The sequence below is a fragment of the Lonchura striata genome, chromosome 5 (genome assembly GCF_046129695.1).
Source record: "Lonchura striata isolate bLonStr1 chromosome 5, bLonStr1.mat, whole genome shotgun sequence".
NCBI classification, from domain to species: Eukaryota; Metazoa; Chordata; class Aves; order Passeriformes; family Estrildidae; genus Lonchura; species Lonchura striata.
This window is the reverse complement of record NC_134607.1, coordinates 11,316,646-11,342,362: the sequence shown is the minus strand read 5'-3', so window position 1 is coordinate 11,342,362 and position 25,717 is coordinate 11,316,646. Positions and strand designations below refer to the sequence as shown.

Below are 25,717 nucleotides of genomic sequence, written 5' to 3'. Positions count from 1 at the left end.
GGAAATATAAAGCCCCACCAGAATTCTCTGGGTGACATTCTGGTATGTATAGATGTCCCCTGACAAACTAACATACTTGCTTAAGTCCGTATTACATAGCTTTCAACATTTTCATTCAGTTATTAAAAAAAAATATATAAAGTTTGTTTGTATCTTTTACTCCCTATCTGCAAGTTAATTTAAAAACAAAATCTCAGCCAGTCATATAAAATGTAAATATATTTCCAGAATTGTCTTCATAGAACAGCAGGAATTACAGAAAACTACACAACATCTGTAGGTTCCAAATCTGAATGCAAAGAAAAGGCCAACACACAGCCTCAAAATAAGATTAAGTGTTGGGAAGGATGGATAAATATAATTGCCTGGCAGAAGATTCACAATAGGACAGCCAGGATGAAAACAATCCCTCCTACTGGCTGGACAATACCCTTACCTACAGATAAGTCCAAAAGTCAAATGGACTGTTCCATCTCACCCCCCAAAATGTATGATTCACCCCACACCTGTAACCCTCCCCTGAAACATCAAGTGTCTGTGACCCCATTGGCCCAAGTCTCGTTCCAGCCCACCTTGAAGCCCCCTGATAAGGGGTCTCCGAGAGGGCAGACGCTCTCTTGGATCTTCCCCCCTCTTAGAACTTCCACCCTCTCCTAGAGCATCCTCTCTACCCCTTGTGTCTCTCCTCCCCCATCCCCTCAAGCCTTGCCACGTGCTGCGTCTGGCAGCTCTAAGCAAGACCTTTCTCCATCCCTAATAAACCTGATATCCTAAGAGCAGCCTTCAGAGATCTCTCGTCTCCATTCATCTAAGCCGTCCTGGAGCTCAGCGTTCCCTACAATTAAGAAGCAAGGAGACTAATATATGGCAATACCAATATTATTTTATTCAGATATTGCTTATCTGCTATTCTACTATTTATTTTCAAGCTTATTTTCAGTTCAGAGATGAAGCATTACTGTCTTAAGTCAGCTGGCTTGGCTTCTCTCAGACCAGTGGATTCTGAAAATTCACCTTATTACCTTAAAGCAATTCTTGCCTTTCACTCTTCAGCTCCTTGGACCATCAGCTGCAGGCAGCACCTCCTTCACATCTTGGACCAGTGAGAGGAGACAAAGTGCAAGCAAAGGATGAGGGAAAAACTGTGATCTGCACCCCACCTTACACAGGGAATGATCACACTTCTCCTTTGCTCACATATCTGGAATGCTTGCAACACACCTCCAGAATTTCAGTCCACGTTGGAACTGCATTGTATTCAGGAGCAAACAACAAATCTGAAAGTTCCTTGGAGCTCTTACAAACTACGCTTTGGGAAAAAGCTTTGTTTGTATCCACTTAACTTCAGCATCAGCCAGATGAAGCAAACTATTTAGTAAATGGGCCCCATATGAAGTCCATAAAAAGTGGAGCAGGGATAGGCCCAGACTGTCTTTACACACATATAACCATTGCAAAAGAAATGCAGTTGTACAGATCAGGTAAGGGCACTACTATCCTTCTGTTGCGTAGCCCAGGGATCAGGGTTTGGAAGCTCTAATCCTAAATCAGAATTTACAACTCTACTCCTTGCTCTCTTGCCCAGGTAACAAACACCAAGGTGGACGTATACACCTATACCTGAGAGCCTATGTACAGACATGTACATATATTTCACCACATTAACAAGTTGTTTGAGCAGAATAAAACCATTAATCCTTAAAAAAACCCAGAGCTGTGCTACCTCATCTAAGGGAATACCTCCACAAGCGTTCAATATAAAGACAAACACTAGAATTTTTAAACAATTAATGCAAAAAGCTGACAAACACTTCCTGTGCTCACTAAGGCAGGCACAGCCTGAGGGGCTGGAATGTGACAATTAGTGCATCTCAGGGCAATTAATGTGCTGGGGCTCCTCACAGAGCTGGGTGCTTCCAGAGAACTCAGGTGATCAGAAACCACAATGCAGGGCCAGAGGTTACAGGACGGTGAACATCAGGCAACAAAAGACAATACTGATAAATAGATCTGTGAATCTTGAGCTTTCATCAAAACACATGACTTTGGATACTCAAGGACAAGTGCTTCTTGACTCATTTCTAACCAAACTGAAATATTTTTCTTTCCTCTACATCTGTGTCTCAGACAGAGCTCTATGGCACACGATATGCATTGAATCCAAACCAAAGAGAACGTTTATTTGCATGACAGGAGTGAAAGCAGTGGCTTGCCATTTAGCCCTACTTCAGTGTTTTTTTATCTGTGTGCCACCCTTCACCTCTCTCCCCTCATTGTCCACCCCACCAGCAATAAATTGAAGCATTGTTTTGCCTTCTTGATATTTATTGCAGATGAAGGCAAAGCGGGACTACACAGTCAAGTATACCTTCAAGCAATTAACAAAGATAACTTTTGGGACATAATGCATATGGACCTTTAGTGGGGAAAACAATTCTGGTTAACATGTGCATTTGAATTTGACTCAGATGGATTCTTCAAGGTGTTACAAATGTTGAAATAAATCTCTACGAGTTTGGTAGAGATGAAAAATGTCTTTGAACAGACAAGACAGCCTGACTCCAGTTCAGTTTTGATGTCTTCTTTGGAATGGTGGTGTTTAGGAAATAATCATGACATAACAAAGAGTTAAATTCCTGATTGAAATTTCCTTCACATCTTAGATATCCACAGTTTTTAAGGTGTTAACTGTGGCAACATTAAAAAGTCCCCATTTTTTTAATATAAAAATCTTCATTTATTATAGAACAGAGAAAATAAAACTAAGATTGCAGTATATAATTAGAACTGCTTCCAACATTGTGCTATATATCTGTTAAAACCTGGGTTCATATTGCATAATTACTCGGCATGCCACATCTTCATTTATTGTATGAAAATATCTGTTTCAACCACAGTTTTGGTTTTTTTTTTTCTTTTCTTTTAGCTTTAGTGTTCATTTTTTGAAGGTGGAAAGACATGCCAACAAATTCTCCCCTAGGTTTGGTGACTTTTTTTGCTTCAATACAGAGGAAGTTACATTTATTCTTATCAGCATTTTAGCATCATGATATTGTTGCTTTTTGTTAAGCAGCTTTCTACTAATTCAAATAATCCCCTGCTAACCAAGTACAAAACTTCTGTGCCCATGGTTTGAAGGGTTCTACAAATAGATTTTCAAAACAATCATGACACAGAGTGCCCACTACCTTTGCAAGTTTGTACCTGAGATGCCTGTGGCAATCAAAAAAACCCCAAAAAACTCTCCAAATCCTAGAGAAGGCATTTTCCCTGAGTTCTTTCTAGGAATTCCTTACATATACTATTACTTAGCACAGTCCATAAAGTATATTTATACTCTTATAGGTGTATGAGTTTTGACCATTTCCTCTGCCTCTTATGTAATCATATAAAACCTATTATGCTATTTGGAGTTAAGCAAGTCTTGCACTTCCAACCTGAATACAGGCAGTCTTTATAAATCTTATGCCATAAAAATCTAGTTCTCCTTATGTATGATTTAAAAAAAATTATAGATATGTGTCAACTGATCAAAAAGAGAAAAAGGTTGGCTGAAATAATTGAATATGCTCTATGTAATGAAAGGAGTTTGTGCTCCTATCAGATAAACCAAAGATTTTGTTTCTTTGAAGGTGATATTTTCATATACATCTGCACTGGATGCCTTATTGACCCATTTATTTATGATACTTATGATAAGTTATGGTAAGTTACAATAAGTTATTTTAAGAGTAGACCTACTTTCACCTTCCCCACAACTTATCCTTCATAAAAAACTGACTTCAGATATGCTCAAACATCCTTATGGATCATGTTTTGCACTGGATTCTGTTTAAATTGTCTTTCCAAATCAAATAAATCCTGCTAAAAGGAAATGTCTCCATACACAGAAAAATGGAAGGAACTCACCCAACTGCAATCTTAACTACTAGCAGAGTGAAACTTCTGAAGGTAAATCCTATTTCCCATAGTATTATTTAACCTATAAAAGCAGGGAATATATAAGCAGAGGCCAAACTCATTATTTCTACTTCCTTCTCAGGACAGCATTCCCCATTAGATTCAAGCTGAGTGATTCTGTTTATTGAGAATACGGAAATTTGAGCTCAGGCTGCTACTGCCATATGAAATAGGTTTCTAAAAATTATTTTTTGCTTATGTTTTTATAAAGAACTTCAAAGGGGAGAAATGTTTTATTTTTTCTTTTCCTACTGAAAGCAAATCAAAGTCCCTTGAGCTACATTTTACTGTTTATACACAAGCATTAAATTGCCAGGATATAGCATGAATAGAACATCTGAAAACAACTTTCAGAACATTGCAACATTTCATAACAAGACCAATGCACTGACTATAAATCACACTTAATAGAATACCAGTACATTTTCAGGTTCTCAGATAATATGGGTTGAGAAGAAAAAACTAATGGCCTTTGTGTGCATAAAAACTGTCCAATAAAGTTAATTTGTGAACATAAAACAGAACCTGTTATTTGTACTGAAATGTTTTCTATGCTCTGAGCTCAGATCACAATTTAAATCTGATAGACAGCATTTATACCCCATCTTTATGTTAATTTATGTAATAATAAATGCTATAAATTTTAACGGAACAATTAATGTATGCTTTTCAGCTTGTGATGGACTTGAAAGTCTACCAATATATAGGAAGAAAGGTATCATAATAACAAATTGTTTGAAAAAAATGTGTGAAAGATCCAAAACCTAACTCCTAATTCTGTTTTCCTGTGAATTTTAAGAGAGGTTTGAGGTTTAGCAAACTTTATCAATTTCTCAGTTCATGATGAAACCCATTATCCACTGATAACTCACCCTCTTCTGCTCTTTAATATATTCCATCAGTTCCTCTGTTGTCCTTTTTACTGCTTCTTCGATTGCCTTTTCACTTTGTTTCTGCTCCTCCATTAATGCTTCCTTGACAATTTCCTTTCCAAAAGAAAAGCATGTAAGTGTATATGAAAAAAAAAATCACAAATGTGATAAAAGGTCAATCCTTTTCTCCTGCTAAATTTTAATTGCCTCTACGCTCTTTTCCCAGTTATAGTTATCTTAAATGTATGCAGTATCATTATAAAAATTGATAAAGGCGGGTAAAAGGGTAAATAAGAAAGAGAAAAAAAAGAGAGAAATTATCACTTTAACGCTATGTTAATAGAAATACAATGTTTCCTGAGAGCAGAAAATAATAAAGCAATTCAGGTTTTACCTTCCATCAGGAGCAGAGATGGCAGGGATTTACCAGTTGCTGTTATCAGGCCAGATCACTTCAGTTGGAAGAGACCTACAAGATCATCTGCTCCAGCTGCCTAAGCCCTTCAGGGCTGCCCAAGAATTAACTTATCAAGGGATTCTCCAAAAGCCTCTGAAACACTGGCAGTCTTAGGGCCTGACAAGCTTTCTGGAAGCCTCTCCCAGTGTCTGACCACCCTCTTTCAAAGAAGAGCTTCACAATGTCCAGTCTGAACCTCCCCTGATGCAGTTTAGAGCCATTTCCACAACACCAAAGTCGGTTTGAACATGTGATACAGATTATCACAGCTTTGTGTAAACGTCTCCAAAAACTTGTCAAAATCCTTAATTTGCTTCCAAGCTTTGGGAATTGCCAGGGACATTCTGTACACAGCAGCAAAAAGCAGCAAAGATACCCCCCTAAATCAGCATTACTATACATCAAATGCATTACAGTAGAGAAAGCCAGGAACAACTTCTTAAAACATCCCTATCACCTGCAGTATTTGGTTAAGGAAACAAATTGCCGGGCTAAAGTCACTGTCCCTAAACTGAAGTCCCAGCTTTACAATGCCACTCATGGAATAAGTAATGACATTATTAATCCAAGTGTTCTGTTTCCAAGATTCAGGAGAACAAAATGACAAGACTCAGATTCCTATAAATCCTGAAAATGTAACATTTTCAAAAAGCAAGAAAAGCACCCAGTAAAAGTAATCACTTGATCTTAAATGATTTTTCAGGGGAAGATGCAGAATGCCTCAGAAATCAGGGAGAAATTGGCAATTCCTATGCATTTGTTCTAGACGTTCGTAATTGGAAGAAACAGAAACACTAGTGGTGCCCCTGAAGAATTAAGCAGGAAATGGAAAAAACCTCAGTGGTTCAAATAGGAACACAACACGACTTCTAGTGCATTTATTCACATACATGATTTATAATTATTTTTTATTTTTAAATCAAAATTCTTAGAAAATCAAAGGCAAATATAAATGGAGTCCTTATTACTCTTCGCTGGTTAGATATAACACTGCATTGCTCACAGATTTGTTTACAGGTTTACTTGACTGTAGAGCAATACAGACATTTTATGATACATATTTACAACTTGGATTTGGGGGAGTGGGGAAGGTTGGCTGGAGGACAGGTGGAGTTCTAATAGAAGATATTTATGAAGTTGCATAATTCATCTGTATATTTAAGTGTGGCATTTTACAGTATGCTATTAGTGCAAAAAATGAATAATCCACCCACTTGGATCAAACTAAATTTTTTTAAAGTCCCTTCAGTGGAATTTATTCAACTGAAAAAGAAAGCTCTATTTCTTACCTTTAGTTGTTTGCTCTATTTCCAAAACAGAGTAGTTTCTGCAAAACTACACTTTTGCTATTTTTATAGCAGAAAAAGTCAAAAATCCCAAATTTAAAATGTGTAACTATGTAGTCCCCACTGTTCTGGAATGCAGTACACATGAAAATCATAGTTGTGAAAAGTGATTATGATTTTTTTCTATTTTAATTCAGTTTACCAAAGAAAACTCCCCAGAAAAAGGTTTCTTTCACTGCAGAACTCTGGCAAAATTAACAGAAAAAGTAGTAGAAAATTACATATCACAGAATGGTGCTGTTCTTATAATTATATTCTCATGCCAGTTTAATTTGTCAAAAGGAGCCAAAATACTGTCTTGTGTTAGAATGGAAAAAAAATTCCATAATCTATCTCATTAAACACTTCAAAGCAAATTACAGTACTGATAAACTGCTATATCTTAATATCTAGAAAATGTTATGCGTATAAAATACTTAAAATCAACTGAAGTATGTTAAATATTCTTGATATAATACTAGAAACTCTACATAGTAAGTCCAAATAAGTATTTGGACTATAAAGTCCAAATAAAGCCACAATCAAATTCTAAAAGTCTATGAATAAAATGCAAGGAAACAAAAACCACTAGCAATACCCTTATGGAATTGGGTACTGACATTAAAACAGAAAAAGTATAATTGGAAAGAATTCTTTTTCATTTCCGTTGGTATTGGCACAAGTCTCCAGGGCTGTGGTTAAATCACCATCCCTAGAATTATTTAAAAAACATGTAGGTGTGGCAACTGGGGACATGAGTTAGTGGTGACCTTGGCGGTGTGAGGTTAACAGGGGGACTCAATGATCTTGAGGGTCTTTTACAACCTAGGTGATTCTATCTATCTATCTACCACATTTTAGTTAGCCAAATTAAGTGCTGATGTATCTTCCCAATTTATAAACAATTCTGTTTCAGACACTGATCACCTCCTGATAACCACCTGAAAGTCATCTCAACACTTACTGTCACCAGGCAGATCCTGTAGCCACCAAATAGGACAATCTCATGTGACAAAAAGACTCCTGCTTTAGTAGGCTTCATCCCAATGTTTGGATTTACCAGACTGCTGGCAGTGTCCACAACATTTTTGATTTGTTGGGGTTTTTCTGTGATTATTCATAGGATGAATCATACGGATCCATTTCTCTTAGATCCGAATATCTGTTTCTCATCTGAGCTGAAATGTTATTCTACTGACTGGATTCAGGAGAAATTAAACAGTTCCATAAAACACACAGCTTTCTTCACAGGTTATGTCTTAAAATGACAGGCCCTACAACCTCTTACAATGCTCTTGAACTGGCTGACATGGTTTGTACTGTCCCATACCTACAGTTCAAAATGGGCAGAGTCCTGTGAAACAATGACACTTGAGACTATCTAAAGACAGCTTTGCTGTGATATCAATAAATGGAAAGAAAACCCTTTTCAGTTCAGAAGTCTTCAAAGAGAAAACACTGCACAATAGTTCCCGAGTCAAGTCAACTCAGTCATATACTTTTGATCTTAATCATTGATATTAGTTTTTCCTTCTGTGACAAGAATCCTCACTTCTTTTGTATGACCTTCCACTAAGTGCTCTAGTCTAGGTACTCAGTCACTGTCTTTGCTCTATTTTTGTCGTTAGAGTAAATTATCAACTAATATAAAGGTATTTAAATTCAAATATTACATATTCCTCTTGAACAAAGCCTTAGCTGCAAGTACATTCTCTCAATACATGTGCTTGACATGACACCAGTTAAAAGATTAGGAATACCTAATCAAAAATAAAATAAAGATATTCAAATACTCAATTGACAAATCACAGTCATCCATGTATTAGAAATGACAACCACACAATCACAACATATAAATCTGTAGGAAGACAGAAATAAAAAGCAGTGTACTGAATACACCAGAGAACTTCAGACAGTATTTAAAAAATAAAACAAGCCATATGTAGCTTTTCCATTTTATAGGAAAATTCTTTTGTTTCCACACAAGGATAAGGTGGCAGCACTAAACTTTATCTATGAAATGTAACCACAGACTGCAATGTTAGTGGTTTTTCAGAAAATAGTAAGCGTCAAATTATAATGTCGGTGGTTACAAACTACTACAATCTACTTCTGCACTCAGACATGGTTAAGGTCTGTATGCTGCAAACTATTCCTTTTCCAGACTTTGCAATCATATTAAAAATAAACTCATCTAATGTCAGGGATCTCTTTCCACTCAGCACTACTGAGTTGTGTCCTTCCTCACACATCCAGGATTCCACAGAATTTTCTTTAATGTGTCTCCACAAACACTGGCCACACTAATATTTCCGCAAGATGGTGGAACACCAAGAAGAAAGTAAAACTGAAAATAATGATTTGCTACCTTGTTGAGAGAAATGTAAGCACACACTCCCACTGATAGCTAAACAATAATGGGAAGAGGAATAGGAGGAGAGGCCCTTTGAACAGCAAGTTCTTCTCCAGCACATTGTGTGATATCATTATCAATAGACTATTTAGTTGGGAATTGGGATATAGAGGAAAAAAACCCAACAACTTCTTGTATGAGTTCACAAAATACTCAACATAAAGAGCAATGTAACAACAGTCCAAACCCCTTACTGAAAAACCATTTTGTCTTCCAAAGATTACCACTGACCTACCCAATCAAAATCCTATGGGGTCATTAAAAAATTATTTCTGAAATTGCGTTAAAAAATATGGTACTTTGCTAAGTACTTCAGAAACAGAATAAAAGGAATATTTTAAATTCTGACTCCTCCACAGGACACTGAAACCCTTGTAAAAGATTAAAAAAATAACAAGTGGACAAAGAGAGACTGATAAACATAATAATTTGTATTCCCCTAACTGACAATGCCCTCAAAGCTCTGTATATCACAAACACAAAGAGCTTTGAGGATAAAGAAATTAAATTTCAAGGAAGTTAAATTACTATCGACTGATGTTGAAATCCTCCCTAGTAAAAAAGAAATCATAGAAGAAGGGCAAGCAATGCCAATATAGGTAAAAGTTGATCTTCTGGTAACAAACACTATAAAGAGAGTGATTAATGAGGAAAAAGAGACAACAGCAAACCCTGAAACAGAGGCAAAAAGCAGTTCACAGCCTATTTAACAGAAAAAGAGTGATGGAATAAAGGGCTGGAAAGTTGCAACAGTAGTTATAGCAGCATTTACAAAGGACAGAAAAAAATGCATCAATAAAAACAAAGGAAACGTGAGCTTTGAAGATTGAACTTTGTTTGAAGATTGTACCTCTCTTTGTAGATATGATACTAAATGCATGCTGTAAACAAAAAAAAAACATATTTACATTTAGATCTGAAACAAAACCATTATACATTTCAGAGCAATAAGCAACAGGGTTGGTCTTGTGGGTGCAAAAAGTATTTGGAAAGTGGGAAAGGAAAAAAGAAAGACTGAGAAACCTTTGAGTGATAGTGGTGCATTTATAAAGAGATATTACAGAGATTTATCAGGATTTTCATTATATATAGAAATAGCTCACAAAGGGGCCATGGAAGAAAAAGTGAGTTAGACTTCTAAATTTCATATGAACCAAGAGGCAATCTTGAACAGAACTAATTTATTGAACAATGAAAAGACAAGACAGATATATAATCCCCATATATTTCTTCTTTTCTCCTTACACTGTCCACCAAAAAATTCCTTCAATACCTACTCATTTGATGCATGAGAAAAAGTTAATTGGTTTTTTACAGATTACAGGGTTAAGAAAGGGCCATTTAATAGCTAATAAATCTGACTGAAAGCTAGAGTGGGAAATAACTTTTTAGAAAACCTTTTTTCCTTCTTAGTCCTTAAAACTTTTTCAAATGCTGGGCAGTGGGGAAAAAATATTTAGACAAATAGTAATTTTCAACAAAAATTTAAAAGCAAATTTTAGCACTCATAGAAAAGAAACAAAAGCCAGATCCAAACCCTTCTAAGGTTGTTTGCCTTAGAACAAAGGCAACAACTTCATGTTCTCATTTATTTATCTTTTATTCCCTTACACATGACTGGGTATGAAAATCCTTGAGAATTTCAATACCAAATTCCTTCAGGCTTGCCAAACTACCAGCAAAAGCACTCTCTCAACTAGATGAGAACCAAAAAACTTATGATAATGTAGCAGGTAAGGAGCCACTCATTCTTTAGGATTTAGGTGATCTATACATTTTTATTTTAGGATTTAGTTTTCTATACATTTTTATTATACCTTCTAAGCAAAGGCATATGCTGATATTCATAAATCCATGGAAATGCATTAAGCACCATTTAAATAATAAATTATTTTTCAACCATCTAGATGTTTGCCAGTAAAATTGCATTAATGCTTTCTAAGACCATAGATTACAAATTTATTGCTCTGCAAAGAACACCACAACATGAACCTTCAGAAATGAGAACATACTCAATAGTCTTTAATTCTTGAAGATTTACTCAGTAAAGACCACTGAAAAGTTCATTTTTTCCCCTTTTTTTTACAAGTGTTTTAGTTAACTTCTCTTGCAAAAATATTTTTTCTTTGTATATCTCAGCTGTGGCTTGGCTGAATGAGATACCACAGCCTCAGTTTTCCTGAAATACTTTCCCATTGGTAAGATAATTTTGCCTTACTGCTTTTCCTCATGTCCAAGAGGAAGCAGAGTTTATGTTAGTTCTTTTAATAAATTAAAGTTTTGTTTTTTTTTTCTTTCCTAAACTTTTGCAGCCTTCAGAGCACTTGAGCACTTGAGTCTCTAATGAATCTGCTGTGTGGATTATGGCAGAGATGAACTCAGGCTCTTTTTCCCTGAAGCATTAGGGTAAACTACACTGGATTATATACAGTATTTTAAATTTAAGCCTTCAGGAAATGACAAAGGTGATTCTTTGCTTCAAATACCTTAGCAAAATTATTTATTTCAAGCTGTGAGATGGACTTAAATTTCTAGGGCTCATCCTGCAGCTGCCAGCTTTCCTTTTACTTTTAATGAATTTATTTTAAAACAAAAATAGTGGTGCATAAATTCTCTTCCATTTCTTTTGCTAATTCTCTTGCACATCACCATGGATGTCACCTCCTTTGTGTAGCTGAGTATTTGGCTCTGTAAAATGGTAACAACTGCCATGCAGAGAGCTCTGTGCATTATAGCTATAGGAGCTACTCTTCATTCCCCACTAATGATTAACTTAATACAGCAGCCTTTATTCAGAATTGTATGGATATCATCATCCTATATCCCCAAAGAATTTTTGGACTTCAGTTTTTTCAATGAGTAAAAATAAATGTAAAGAAGGATAGAGAGAATTATCCACTGGTTTTTTTCAGTCTAGAGTCATACCCCAGGAGTTTCATTGCAGTTTTGGATTCTGGGGTAAAATGCTTCTGCCTCAGCCACACTACCTCTTATACTTCCTCCTTATTTAGAGGATACCCACTTTTTATTAAAATAGGTGTTCTAGAAAAAAAAACTCTAGTGGAGGAATTTCACCACTCTCAACACTGACAACTACCAGATGTTAAACTCTCCTTGCAGGGAAGATGCCACTGTAAAAAAAACACCAGAAAAAATATAAAAGAAAATACTGGAGACATGCCAAGATACATCTAGTCTGTTAAAAAGATGAGTTCCTAATCTATGATGACTTTTCAATGTGTTGTAAGAGGATCATGAGGTTCCTGTGCAAATGAACATTATCTTTAATCAGAAGACTTCTAGTTCTTTTCAAGGAGAGCTTGTTCTTCCTAACTTAAAATGCAAGCTTGCTCTTCCCCCAAACTGAGAATGCTCTTCTAAATAAAAAAAAAATAACAAACAACCAAGAATCCACAAAAAGCCTCTTATAAAAGCATGAAACATCTGAAAAACGCAATTATAAAATCTGAAGATGCTGCCAGTCTCAATCAAAATCAAAATCATCTGGACTTCTACTACTTCACAACCTCGAGAGCATGAACTAAAAAACATTTTTCCATTTCCCTGGTGATGTTAAATATCTCATATGTCCTCTTAGAGTTATATGGCTTCAAAAATAATACCTTTAAGTACAAATACCATGTCTCTAAGTAAAGATCCCAAGTCACTGGAACAGTCAAAGCTTTCATGAAAAGCTTCCATTAAAAAAAATCCCAAAACAATATTCCTGTTACTGTAATCCTTTAATTTCTTAAAGAAAAAGCAAGGAAGGTGGTATGTCAAAGTTGCTCCATAAAGTTGAGATATTAACTCAGTATGTTTTAGTTCCTAATTTGAATGTAAGTTTATCTTTACTTGGCTGTTTCATATTTGGTAACAAAAAAATGATATTAAATATGATTTCTTTATTAAACTGTATCTAAGTCTTCCAATTTTTCTCTGGCAATGTTAAATTAGTATAATAAATTTTAAATGCAAGTAGCGTTTCCTGATCTGCAGACTTGACAACAACTTGATTGAGGACAAATATTTTTTTTAAGACAAAGTTTTGTCAAGCATGAATATCTCACAAGTAGAAGGCATCTGCATAAACCTTCCAGATTTGGATCCCCTCTGGATCTCTTTCCTGGCCACTCTGCAACACCACCACCAAAAAAGTCTAAACCAATACCTATATCATCCCTGCAAAGCAAACATTCATCTTTTCTTCTTTCAAACAAATTATTTACATGATGAAGGAAAATTTCACCACCTAATTTAGCACAAATGTGATCTTCAAACCTTTGTTTTCTTCTACTAAAACTGCCTAACCAATGAAATGTAAACAACCCATACTTTAATGTTTTTTTCCATTTGCTTTCTCATATATAGTCATATAATTTCTAGTGCATGTGTTCAAAAACTGGTGGAAAAAAACAACATAATTTATTTTAATAAAGAAAATTAATGGATGGCAAATTACTCTTTTAAACCAATGAATCAAAACTCCTAATCATGTTTCTCTGGTCTAGAGGGTAAAGGAGAAGTCAACAAATTTATTCCACTTTTACATGGAAAATTATTTTTCCTCTTTCATAACCTATATGTTTAACAGTAAACAGTGATGTTACAGTTTTTAAAATATGTCCTTTATGAACTCTTGCACCATACAGATGAAAACGCCTTTTTCTCCATGGGTTTGCATTTTGAAGAAAATAATAAAATTTTCAATGCTTTTGAATTTTTCCATTAATTATTTCTAGAATTTATTTATGGGCACTTTGACTGTAAGCCATTCTGCCTCACCTATTTGCAGAAGACCAGACAGACCCTTTGTGATCTTCCCATTTGGAGATTTACTGCACCAGTGAAGGAAAAGTCCTTCCCTTTAATACTAAGCTTAATTCCTTTTTTAGTTCAAATCAATAAAGTAAATCTCTTTGAAACAATTTACAGCAAAACACATTTTTTTTCTAGGATTTTTTATATTTCATTGTCTAAAATGTTAGACTCTGTGTTTGCATTTTGGCCTTTACAGAGCTGACAATTTATTGCCTAAACAATAACTACAAGAGTCAAGAGTGCAGTTATAGCTTTTGTAAGGCAAATCTTGCAGAAAACAAAACATAAATAAGAAATGACTCTCTGTGGAAGGCTCTACACATAAAAAACTACTGCCCACACACTAAGTGCCTTGTAGGCCCAAGAGTTTTTCATTGTTAAACCCAAGCTGTATCTGACACCACATATAAGTAATCATTTGGCCCATCAGCTCTACATTACTTCTTTTGCTGACAGAAAATTATGAGCTTTTTTGGTGTATGCTTATAAGTGCAACGGCTTAAAGGAGATATGCAAGTTCTTGGCATAGGAAGAAGGGAAAATTTCTCTAAGATGCCAATTTCTCCATGAAAGTCCATCTTCCCCAGGGAATTTGTATTTATTAATTAGAGAATAGTGTAACTTCATATATACTGTGTATAAAGAGTGCAACTTCATATAAATAATGTAACTGCATAGACATATGTGACAATTTTGGAAATCTCAAGAAAAACTGCATTTTTCCTTAATTAAAAATAGATCAGGTATTTTAAAAATGACATTGACATGAAGGTGAAATAATCATGTATAATAATAATCAAATAAGAGAAATTATTCCTGTTACAATAAAAGTTGTTAGAGATGTTTCGTATTAAAAGAAATGGAATTAACTAATGACAGTACTAAAGGAGTACATAAAGTGCAAGATATTTACAACGGAATTAATCTCAAGAGCCTCCAACACCTCAGTGCTGCTCAGCACCACAACAAGTACATCACTAGGCACTTCCACACTAGGAACTACTTGATCTAAAAGAAACTTGAGTGAAAAAACCTGTCCCTTGGAGAGGCCTGAGTCACTTCCTCAGGGAAATGCAGACATGGCAGCAGATTTAGGACTTTATCAAAGAATATATCCATCCATATTAAACTACTTTTAAAATCATCCTGTCTGGTGACAAGTTCAAAGGCAACATCAACCATGAGAGAGTCTGCAGCACCCTGCAGAGTGAAGGCAAACCTGCCTCAAGTCGCTAGCCCAGCTTAGCCCACATCTCTCCCACACTCAGGCCACCCAGTGCCCCCAAATCCATAAACACAGAATCCTGGCTGAACTCCAGCACCCAGCCACAGGACTCTTTCACCTGAAATCTTCAGCATGCATCAAAACCTTTCTCAAACTTCATTACCATAGCCCACCTCCTCTTAATCTCTTCCTGTTCCACAAGCTACAGAATTGCTGTCTTTACTCCAGTAAATGAACACTTCACCACTCTCCCTTCCAGGAACAGATTCTCTACACCACTGGCACCAGTTCTCATTCTGGACAGTCTGAATGATTTGTACCTAACTAAAGCCCAAGCAATTGTTCTCAGCTTGAATTCACCTTTGAACTCATCTGTTTATCCTTCTGTTCCGAAGAAGAATTTGACTGCCTGAAGGCTCACTGAAAGTCTTGAAAATTGAAATTTCACCATTTGATACTTTACATTTAAAAGTAAAGAAGATATAAAAAATAAAATCTTTGTATTTACACTAGGAATTTAGACAATATAGAATACGATAATGTCAGAACATCAAAACTATTTTTTGTAGCTGATTAGGTATATAAGGTTATTTATTTTGTTTAACACCGGAAAGGGAAATGGTGTCTATTTCCAAAGAGTACTTTTATTTCACTTCAAATTCTTAAGTTTTGGGTTATTTTTTTTTTCTTATGCAGCACATAAAAAAATACAGCAATATCAAATTCCAACACACTAATGAAATATATACTCCTTAAATTTCTGAAGACTATAACATTCAAATATGCCACCAAGAAATCAGTGAATTCACAGGCTGCCCCTCCAAAGATTTCCAGCATCACAGACCAAAAAATGCAACTTTTGGAAGAGCAATTTACTTGCAATTTTAACATATTTAATTTGCAATTTTTTTAGAAATGCTAAAAGCATAGTTGGGAATGTCCCTCTCAATTTGTGTTAAGTGACATACATTTATTGTTATAGAAACACCTTTCCAATGATTGCAAACATTTCTGGTTCATTACTGGTTTAACGTTTCCAGTTTTTGTAACTCTCTCTTTATTTTGTACCCATTCTATAAGGAACAAATGTAACATCTTTAGTCTCCCACAGGTATGGAAGTCATCTGAACTTTTCCAGCATAAATACCACTCTCTGAGCTGCTCATCCTGGGCTCCTTTTGAAGTCAGAGGACAAAACCAGGCATGATTTATATAATTTCAATATATGTACCTTTATATTTTGTTCTGTATGTGCCAGCCTCTCTCCATACACACAGTCTAGGTGAAGATAAACTGCTTGCTGTGCATTGCAAATATCAACTAAGTGACACATGTCACAGGAAAATCTCCCACAACCACAGAAGACATACAAAAGTAAAACCAAAAACACATGAAGCACGTGCATGGAAGGGTAAAATATACTAACCTGATTCTGCTTTCTTTGCTCTTGCATGGCTTCTGAAACAGCCTGGGCAATCTTCTCTCTATGACTATCACGTTCTGCTTCCCACAGTTTTCTTTCTTCTGCATGAATCTTCTCCATATTTCTCCTCTCCTCCTCTACTGCTTTCATAACAGCTTCCTGCACTACTTCTTTTTCAGCCTTTGAAACAGACCAGGCACAATTAGATGAGCAACACAGCCAACCTGAATGACTCATATATATCACCTTCTTCTAATGAGGGCTACGAGCTGACAAGATATGGGATGTAAATATTTTCACTTCTGAACTATGAGGTTCAATTTTTCTTACAGTGCTACCAAGCAGGTATTACCTCTGGGTAATGACTCAATGACTTGTGTAGTTACAGAAAGGAAAAGGAAGTTACAGGAAGGCTCTTAAATTCCACCTACTGAAAACACAGGCATTCATAACTATTTTGCTTAATAAAAAAAAAAAAAAATAAAAAAAAAAAGGAAAAAAAAAAAAAGAAGGTAGCAAACCTATGCAGGAATAGGCACATAATGGGCCTCCTGTGATATTCCCATGTGACTGTTGAGGCAGGATGGGAATGAACAGACTTTGTTCAGAAGGCTGAGAGTATAACTCTGATTTATTTCAAAATACATCGCTCTTTTATACAGAGCTTTGTGTAGACTAACCCTATTGGTCCTGAGGTGAAAACATTTCACTTTATTGGTGTGCAGTGAAAGACGCACAGTGGCAAAACCTAACTATAAACAATGTGAACAACAATAGAGATAAGGAACCATATTTACATTCTTCTCAACAGTTTCTCAGGCTTCTGCCTGGTTAGATACTTTCTGTTTCTCTCTGAGAATATCCGCACCCATGTAAGAGATATTCCTGCTCTTATCTACAAATATCTATAGTGCAAAAACTGTCTGAGCATTTTCTGTAGAAAATTAGCCAATATACATTTGTTAAAACAAATGTGTCTTCCCTCCCAAAGCTTCTTAGCCATGCTACAAGAAGTACTGTTTTATTTTCTCCCCAATCATTATATTCAACCATTATCAGCTTAAAATTTACAAAATTATTGTCCTAACACCAATGCACTTAATGAAATACAGAAGAAAACATATTTAAAAACTGAATAGTCACTTTTAGCCAAACATCAGCTTATATAAAATAATTCAAAACCTGTTAAAATTGTCCCTGATTGTATATGATTTTAATAATAGTTCTCTCCTCATTGAAGATGGCCATATTAAATGAAAGTTATATGAGACATAATTGTTTTATAAAGATCATCAGTTGACCCTGCTACCTAGCTCTTCACATCAAGATACACTGATGTCAAAGGACCACAAAAACAAATATTTAGGTAACAGCCACAACTGAACTGTGATTTTGTGACTTCTTGTTATAAGCAATTCAGAGGATATTGTCCAAGAGAAGCTACTTCTCTGCATCAAGGCATAGGATATAGCAGATATGTTCATCTTCAGTAGAATCAGCTTCTTCTAAGCACAGATGAGAACGCAGAGCTTGATACAGTTATGAAACAAAAGTGAGTGACTGAACTTGGCATTTCTAATGACACACACACAGAACCCACATGGCATGTCCACTAATTAGAGAGATACCTTTGCAGCAGCAGCCAGAGCCTCCTTGCTTCTCTGTCTTTCTTCATTCAAACACTTGTCCAGCACTTCCTGTAAATGTTATGAAAAATTAAACTGCAATAGACAATAAAGGAGTGGCTAAAATAATTTCAAACAGTCAAAGTGCTTAAGAAAGCTCCTCTTCCTGTCAGTAACCGCGACAGGATCATTCCCAATAAACTCCATGTGCTGGTCTCTTATTTTTTTGGTAAACGAAATCAGTACCTTGTGCTTTTGTGACTGCTGCATCATAGCTTCTTCTATCTTTTCTGCTAACACTTCCTTTTCTGCTTCCAAAATGTCAAGAAGTCGCTGATGCTAGTGGGAGAAAACATTCATATTTTGCTAACCATGGCCAGTGAGTAAAATAGACGAAAAGAATTCATCCAAGACACTTCGACTTGTTAGTTACTCACAAAATTACTTCAAATGTAGATTCAGTTAAATTACATTCCCAGCACTCCTTTAAGAGATTTCATGTCATGGAAAAATTCCAATAATAAGAAATATTTTGTTTCCTGAATAATTAATATTTCCTTTCAGTCTAAAATGTATTCTGAAGGAACTTGAAAAATGAATCACTATGTAAAAGCAACACTTACACAATTGACAAAGATGGTCTAAGCAACACCACACTTTATTTCATTCAAACAGTTGCAGAATTTAAATTAGTCTTGCACTACCTCATTGTATGTCTAGAGAGTAGAAGGCAAATTTATTTCTTTCAACCACTTGTGATGTTGTGACCCTGGCGAGCCAGGAAATGTGAACAAATGAGTATTCTGCTGTTTTGTCAATTTCCTGTCATCCTAAACATTTTTCAGGGAGAAAATTATCTCTGAAGTGACCATGTATTCTATATGCAGATATAGAACTGCTCAAAATCACATCCATTTTTTCTCTCTGTATCAAGTAAAGAATTTGCAGGATGTGGGCTTTGTCTCTAAAAGCTAAGCTGTTTCCCAAACTCAAAAATTATTGCTGGAAATTATTGATGCTACCTATTTGTCATTATATAATTGCTAACAAGTCATTCATTTTTTTACAAATTATTTAAGAGATTATCTATTATAACCTGAAAGTACAGTATCAATGCAGTAACATTTTACAAGATCACCGAGAGGAAAGTTATAGTAGAGTTTTGTATTAGTATAAGTGTATATAACAAATTTTTTACACATACAGTTAAGCAGGCAAATCCCCCTTTCACCAGCATGTCTAAGAAACAGTAATTTCTGTTTCACAAATTCTATTATGTTTTAATTTTAAGTGTCTCTAATGGCAGGTAGAAATACATTACCAAACTGCAATACTATGTTCTGGAAAATATTTTTTCATTTGAAGAATAGAAAACTTTTAGACTGCTTTATAAAATAAAACGCCTATCTGCCCTTCCAGGATAAACATGTAAAGAGGCATTTCCTTGTGAATTTACTTAAAATAGGTCTGAATGTGGCAGACATATTCTAATGGAAAACATCTGTGGAAGGAGTAGCGAAATTCACATCATGTTTATACTTAATGATGTGTAACTCACTTTTCTTGTGTTTTCAGACATTAGCTTTAACTATCAGGGCACTTACAGAAACTACATTTTCCCAGTAAGTCAAAGATGAAACAATAAATGGATTTTATTAGTTAAATGCTCTCCATGACTCTTCATTTGACTAACTGCACAGGTTACAAATATGCTATTTCACATGACATAATATAAAACAAAAACATGCAAATATTTTTGCAGACATATGCCACAAATCCAAGCTTACTAATCATGCTAAGCAAAATACTGAATCTTTATTTTGCTCATTGAGAATTGGCACAGGAGATTCTAAGGAGAGTGCCTCAGAGAAAATCACCTCTATCTTGAAAACACCTGCAATAAAATAGAAGTCCATTTGTTCAGAGATGAGACTTTCTAGTTTACACCTGAATTCCAGCTTGAGTCTGACCATCAGATTTCTAGGTTTTATATGAAGACTGTCTATCAGATTTCTGAGTTACCTGTATCCACATTTCAAGTTGCCACAACAGGCCAGCTACCAGACATATTTCACACCATTCTCAATGGGACCAAAATTTTCAGCTCCTAAACTCCAGAAGAGCTTTAAAATTTTATTTTCCATGTACATATAAAAAAATCATTCAGCCCATCCTGGAAGTCCAGTAATGCAGATATTTGCATTAATACAATATAGAACATGTCCAGAAGGCCAGTGGAGAAAATCAATGTCAGTCCCCATGATGATGATGAACCAGTTTGATGACCACAGTGCTCCACCTAATCTAAACCTCCATGCAGAGTTAATGTCTCGTTAACCTGTCAGGGATCTGCAATCCTAAAAAATACAGGTATCACAACCAAAACTCTAACTACAAAAAAGTTGCCTAGCAATTAAACAATTCCGAAAACCTGAAGGCTGCTGTGACTGAAGTGTGATTACTTTGATTAAGCTAGGCTCTCCTATTTCCTTGGTAGACTAGAAAATCTATATGGTATTGCATTCAGATTTATATGGAAATCACAGAAATTCAGCAGGAACTTTATGAAGAACTGTATCTGTTTATAAAAACACATTATTCATATTTTTCAAGATACCAGAGTCAAGTATTTGTAAGGGCATTTAGAATGCTTTCTAAATGTCCTTACAAATAAAAACCCTAAATACAAATCCTATCAGCTTTCAAAATAGAAGCTAATAATTTCTGTCATAATTTAATACAACTTATTTTACATTAAATAGTATAATCTACTCATGGAAATACAGAATTTATAATTTCAATACTGTAAGTCTCTTGTGAATAGCTTGGTATGTCCTTTCTTGTTGTAATATAAATGCTTATTCATGTGGAATAATCCTCCCATAGATTATTACCTTAATATCTGAACTTCCAAAAGATCATTTATCATCACAAATGTTGCAACACCTGTCCATACAACCCAGTAAAGCAAATTGTCTTGTATTAGTCACAGAGAAATACCTTGGAGAACTATTTATTTGGCCTCAGAATCTACAGCTGGTAACTCTTGTTCTTCAGAGAGAAACATATATTAAGCTATTGCATTACATAAATTTTATGAAAAAAAAAAGTAAATGGAAATGGAAAATACAGAATAAAATATTATGTGAACTGCATTTCCCTCAAACAGGTCTTATTCCAGAAAACCCATATAACATAATTAGTATTGATACAACATTAAAGCTTCCATTCTGCATGTAATTAATATGCAATTTACTTCCTAATCAAGAATGTCTTGGTTTTCACCACAGTACTATGCCCCACAGCCTCATATAGAGGCACAGAATGTCCCAGAAAGTTGTGCTTATTAAAATGATGTAGAGTGATCTTGGTGGTACTATTAATCCATTTTCTAGAAAAGAATGTACCTGAATGCATCTGAATTCCTTATTTCAGAAGTACAGATCTTTCAAAGGTATATTCAGGGATCTTGGTTCTGCATATCACTTAAGCAGGAAATCTTGGAAGTTATGGATAGTAAAGGCTTCTGTCAACAAAGAAGTTTTAGCTCTCTCTGTATAATGACAGCATTCAGACAGATTTGGCCAAAAAAGAAAAAAAAAAAAGAAAAAAGAAAAGCAATTCAAAGGAAGTTATTAATAATTGTACCAACAGAATTCCAAGCTGTTAGTTTTAATGGATCTGCATCACAAGCTATTCTAAGCCATTTGGAACTATTCTTTAGTTTGGGCAGCTAGGTTTGTATTTCAGATTTTAAAATAATCCACAAACTCTTTTAAGTAGAAATTACTATAGAGAAGCATCTGGTACTTTGAATTTCTAGACATGCAGAATGACTTTGGAGTCTGGTACTAAATGCTCACAGTGAAAACTTTACATACCATCAGTGCTTCCTCAGCTGGTCTCTGAAGGTTAAAAACAAACAGAAGATGAGAGCGTTTCACTTCAGCCCTTCCATGTTCTAGAGCTTTCAAGTGTCCTTGTATTTTTAGCTCACAGGAGATTACAAGAAGTTTTAGGTTCATTTACTTGGCTTGTAGATTTTTGTTCTGTTATGGTAAAGACCTCTGAACAATAGACCACTGCAGAATTAAAGATCGTATCTCTTGAGTTAAATGGCTACAGCTAAGTAGCTTTATCTCACAAATCCTCCCTTTCTCACCAGGACTTAAACCCAGACAAAAGCTGAGAGTTGAATGAATCTCATTCAGCATTTGCAGTTTCCACAGGTAAGAATTATCAACATGTTCCTCTCTCTCAGACAGTATTAAAGGAATAATGGAAGAGCTCTGAGACTTCAGGTACCACTCTGAGCTATATATACCCTGAACTCTAATTCCACGCAATGGAGAGACCACTTTCTCCTTGTAATTGTACACGTCAGGAGCACACTGCCCATGCTTCAAACAGCAAACCTAATAAAAGCTTTCAAGACAGAGTGATTTGCCTCCTGTAAGCAGGATAATGAGTTCATCAGACTTAATGGTCCTGTGAAAAGTAACCAAGTATCTTCCAGGCTTCTTGTGAATGTTAGGAGGGTGATTTACATAGGAAGCTTTAAATTTGGAAAAAAGCAATTAACCCCTGCAAAGGTCCATGAAGTTTTTAAACAGAAGCTGAGGTGATGGTTTCTTTTATGAATCAACAACCTAAGAAGCAGAAAAAAAATCTAAATATGTTGGAACTTTGAATCCAATTATCCAACTGTTAATAAACAAATGTATCTTACTGAGTTTCTGGAATGAAGAGCAAAGATGGAAACTGATAAAAAATGATGGCTACAGAACTGGAAATAGGATGAATGAATCAATGAGGGACAAAAGTAAATGTCAGTAAAAGCTGCACTTTGGAGCACCAGGGAAATTTTCACCCAGTGTAAGTTTCCTAGGCTGCACATTGACACGGTGTATGTTATCTGCAAGGCACAGCAGAGAGTTAAACACTACTGAGAGATACTCAGAGAGATCTAAAAAATCTTCAGCTTAGATACAACAAATACTACAGCTCTTCAATACATCACCTTATCTGGTTTCCATAGCCTAGCACTCTCACTTCTTTCCAACAAAGCTACAATTGACCTTCTTTTATTCCTCAGACAGGGAGTATAGGGTTAAGAGGGCAAAATCCTGAGTTGTAAAACTTCTGAGGAGCAAATTGTCTCATGACATGATGGCCCAGTAAAACATAGGAAAAAGATTTCCAAAAAAAATAGAAGAAAAGCCCCAAGTTTTTCTAAAATGAGATATTCCACAGTGGAGAGAAATACTAGTATTTCTACCCTATCCTCTGGAAAGTAGCATGAGGGTCAAGAAGAGTCTTGTGAAAATCAGCTTAAAACAAAAGGCATTCAAAAATAGGCTATAATGTTTTTCTCCCTTCAAGAAGTTCTCTAGGCAATGGTTCCAAATGAAAATCGTTTGATGTAGACTCAAATATAAATACAGAGGTCCTGTGGTTTTTCTTGATTCCTGTAAAAAAGAAATCCAAAAAATCTTTCTTTTTTTCCTGGAATGTGAGTCAGAGAAGACATTGTAAACAGATTTAATCACAATAGCAACTCGTCAGTCTTCTCTGTTATCTTTATATATTGAACTCATTTCTGAAGAATTGTGAAATTTTTCTTTCAGGTAAGCATAATTTGGAGGATTACATAGAAGATACTAAACTAACTTATGAGGTGAAAGAAATAATTCATGAGATGAGCTCCTTTACAGCTAAAATGATGCATTAAAGCTATCAATAACTAATTCTAACTTAGTGCAGTTACAATTCCTTGCATATTCCTATTAATCCTAAACTCCAAATTTAAAGTCAAACAAAAAATTGAGTGTCTTGCATGAACTGGAATGCTTTTTTAAAACAATACTTTATTTCTGAGTCCTGTACTGTTTCATTTAAAATGAAATGTGTCCAGGATTTCATCCATAATTAAAAGTGTATTATTTTTTGCTATAGTAATGGACATCCAATTTATGTTTCTGCAGATTGGTTCCTTCTCAATATTGAATAAATCATCATGCAAGGATCACCAAATTTGGCAGGGATTAATTAATTTTGTCAGCTGCTATTCATACCTTATGTAAAAGTAGTCAGTTAGGTAATAATCCAAAAATTAAATTGCAAAGAATATCACGGAACAAGCAAAGTCAATATGACTATCCTAAAACAAAACAGGAAAAAGAGGCCTTGCATTAATTGATGTATCACTGCAACAAGTTATTGGTGTTTTCCTCTTCCACAGATCTTTCATCTCAGGAAACAACTATCATACACTAAAGAAATGATATTTAGAAACTTCTTTAAATGCCATCATTACCAAAACCAGTATATTGAGACATTCATATGTCCAATTCACCCTTAGTGAAAGACCAGTTTTCTTTTTAACAAGTATCTTCTCAATTTTTTAATCTAATGAAACTTCATTGTAGTTAATTGTTTAATAGAGAAAAACAAATTAATGTCATCTGCAATACTGGGTTTTTTTTGTACCTTCACAATATATGGACATAGAACCATCCTTCTCCCTCAAGACTTGAGGAAAATTATCTTCAGGAATATTTTGTAAATGTTTCAGCACTTCATTCACAGCATGGAAAATAAAACACTAGATGAGGCTTCTTAAGAATTCAACACTTCAAATCTGTTCACTTATTTTAAAAGAAACATTAGCTCACTAAGTTCTACTTTTATTTCTGTCTCTAATTAAGGGATCTAACAGTAGGAAGAAATAATACAGGTTATGGGAAACATTATTATCTATGGGAGAGGAAGGTGATGTAATAAAAATACGTCATGAATTTGTAATGTTATCAAAATATTCCCATTTCTACAGCCTATTCAAAATATTATCCTGAGGAAAAAGGCAACCTTATTAAAATACTAGTAATGGTTTTCTGCTCCTTTAAATAAGGTTGTCTACATTTAACAGCATTTTCTTTCATACTGCACCTTTTCTTCAGCACTGCTAAGCTCTGCCTAAGTCAAATTATAAGGACTGGTAATTGTAACTGGTTTCTTACACTGTCCTCACTATCTGTGGCATCTCAAGTGTTTGGCAATGCAAGGTGGAAAATCTATCAGGAGAATTCCAACATCTGGTACATATTTCCACTTCCTCAAATTATTACTGCATGGTTGAACTGTATATTTTTGCCAGTTTGAGAGCCAAGTGTCTAACAAAGCAGCAGAGCTTTTCCAAGCTCAGGAAACAGCAAAACATTATTACATGAGAAAAGCTAAAACAATGTAAATGAAAAGAAAAAGTGTAATAGCTGTAATAAAATAACCAAGGATAGGTTTGTACTCGGAGTTCCCCTCAGCAGCATACAGTGAGTGCACAAACTGTATCATTTGAGCTATATCAGAGGATGAAATTAGGTTCAAAACATTTTGCTGCATAAGTACTTCATTGTTTTTATAAATAAGTAGGAAGATATATGAAGACATCTAATAATGAAAATATTTTTCTTGGAAAGCATACATAGTAGTAGAGATGATTAAAAGCCCTACACACTTCAAGCTCCTGGGGATACAGAGATAAGCAATTTCATAAAAATGTGACAATAATAAAAAAGTATCAATTACTTCTTCTAGTTT

General features: G+C 35.1%; 1 protein-coding gene across 7 annotated transcripts in view; it reads right to left on the bottom strand.

Annotated features, from left to right (window-relative positions):
* The window catches only part of CCDC91 (coiled-coil domain containing 91), a 116,040-nt gene that overhangs the window by 21,857 nt on the left and 68,466 nt on the right, over nt 1-25,717 (bottom strand). For 6 of the 7 annotated variants that reach the window (XR_002465785.3, XR_013339998.1, XM_021535088.3 and 3 more), the window contains 4 exons: nt 18,368-18,460; nt 18,125-18,193; nt 16,500-16,676; nt 4,833-4,946 (listed from right to left, as the gene is read on the bottom strand). Coding sequence is in view for 5 of the 7 variants with exons in the window: in XM_021535088.3 (XP_021390763.2) it covers nt 4,833-4,946; nt 16,500-16,676; nt 18,125-18,193; nt 18,368-18,460 (453 nt within the window). In the remaining 2 variants the exon portion in view is untranslated. The remainder of the gene's footprint in view (nt 1-4,832; nt 4,947-16,499; nt 16,677-18,124; nt 18,194-18,367; nt 18,461-25,717) is intronic. The other variant, XM_021535092.3, reaches the window with a different exon arrangement.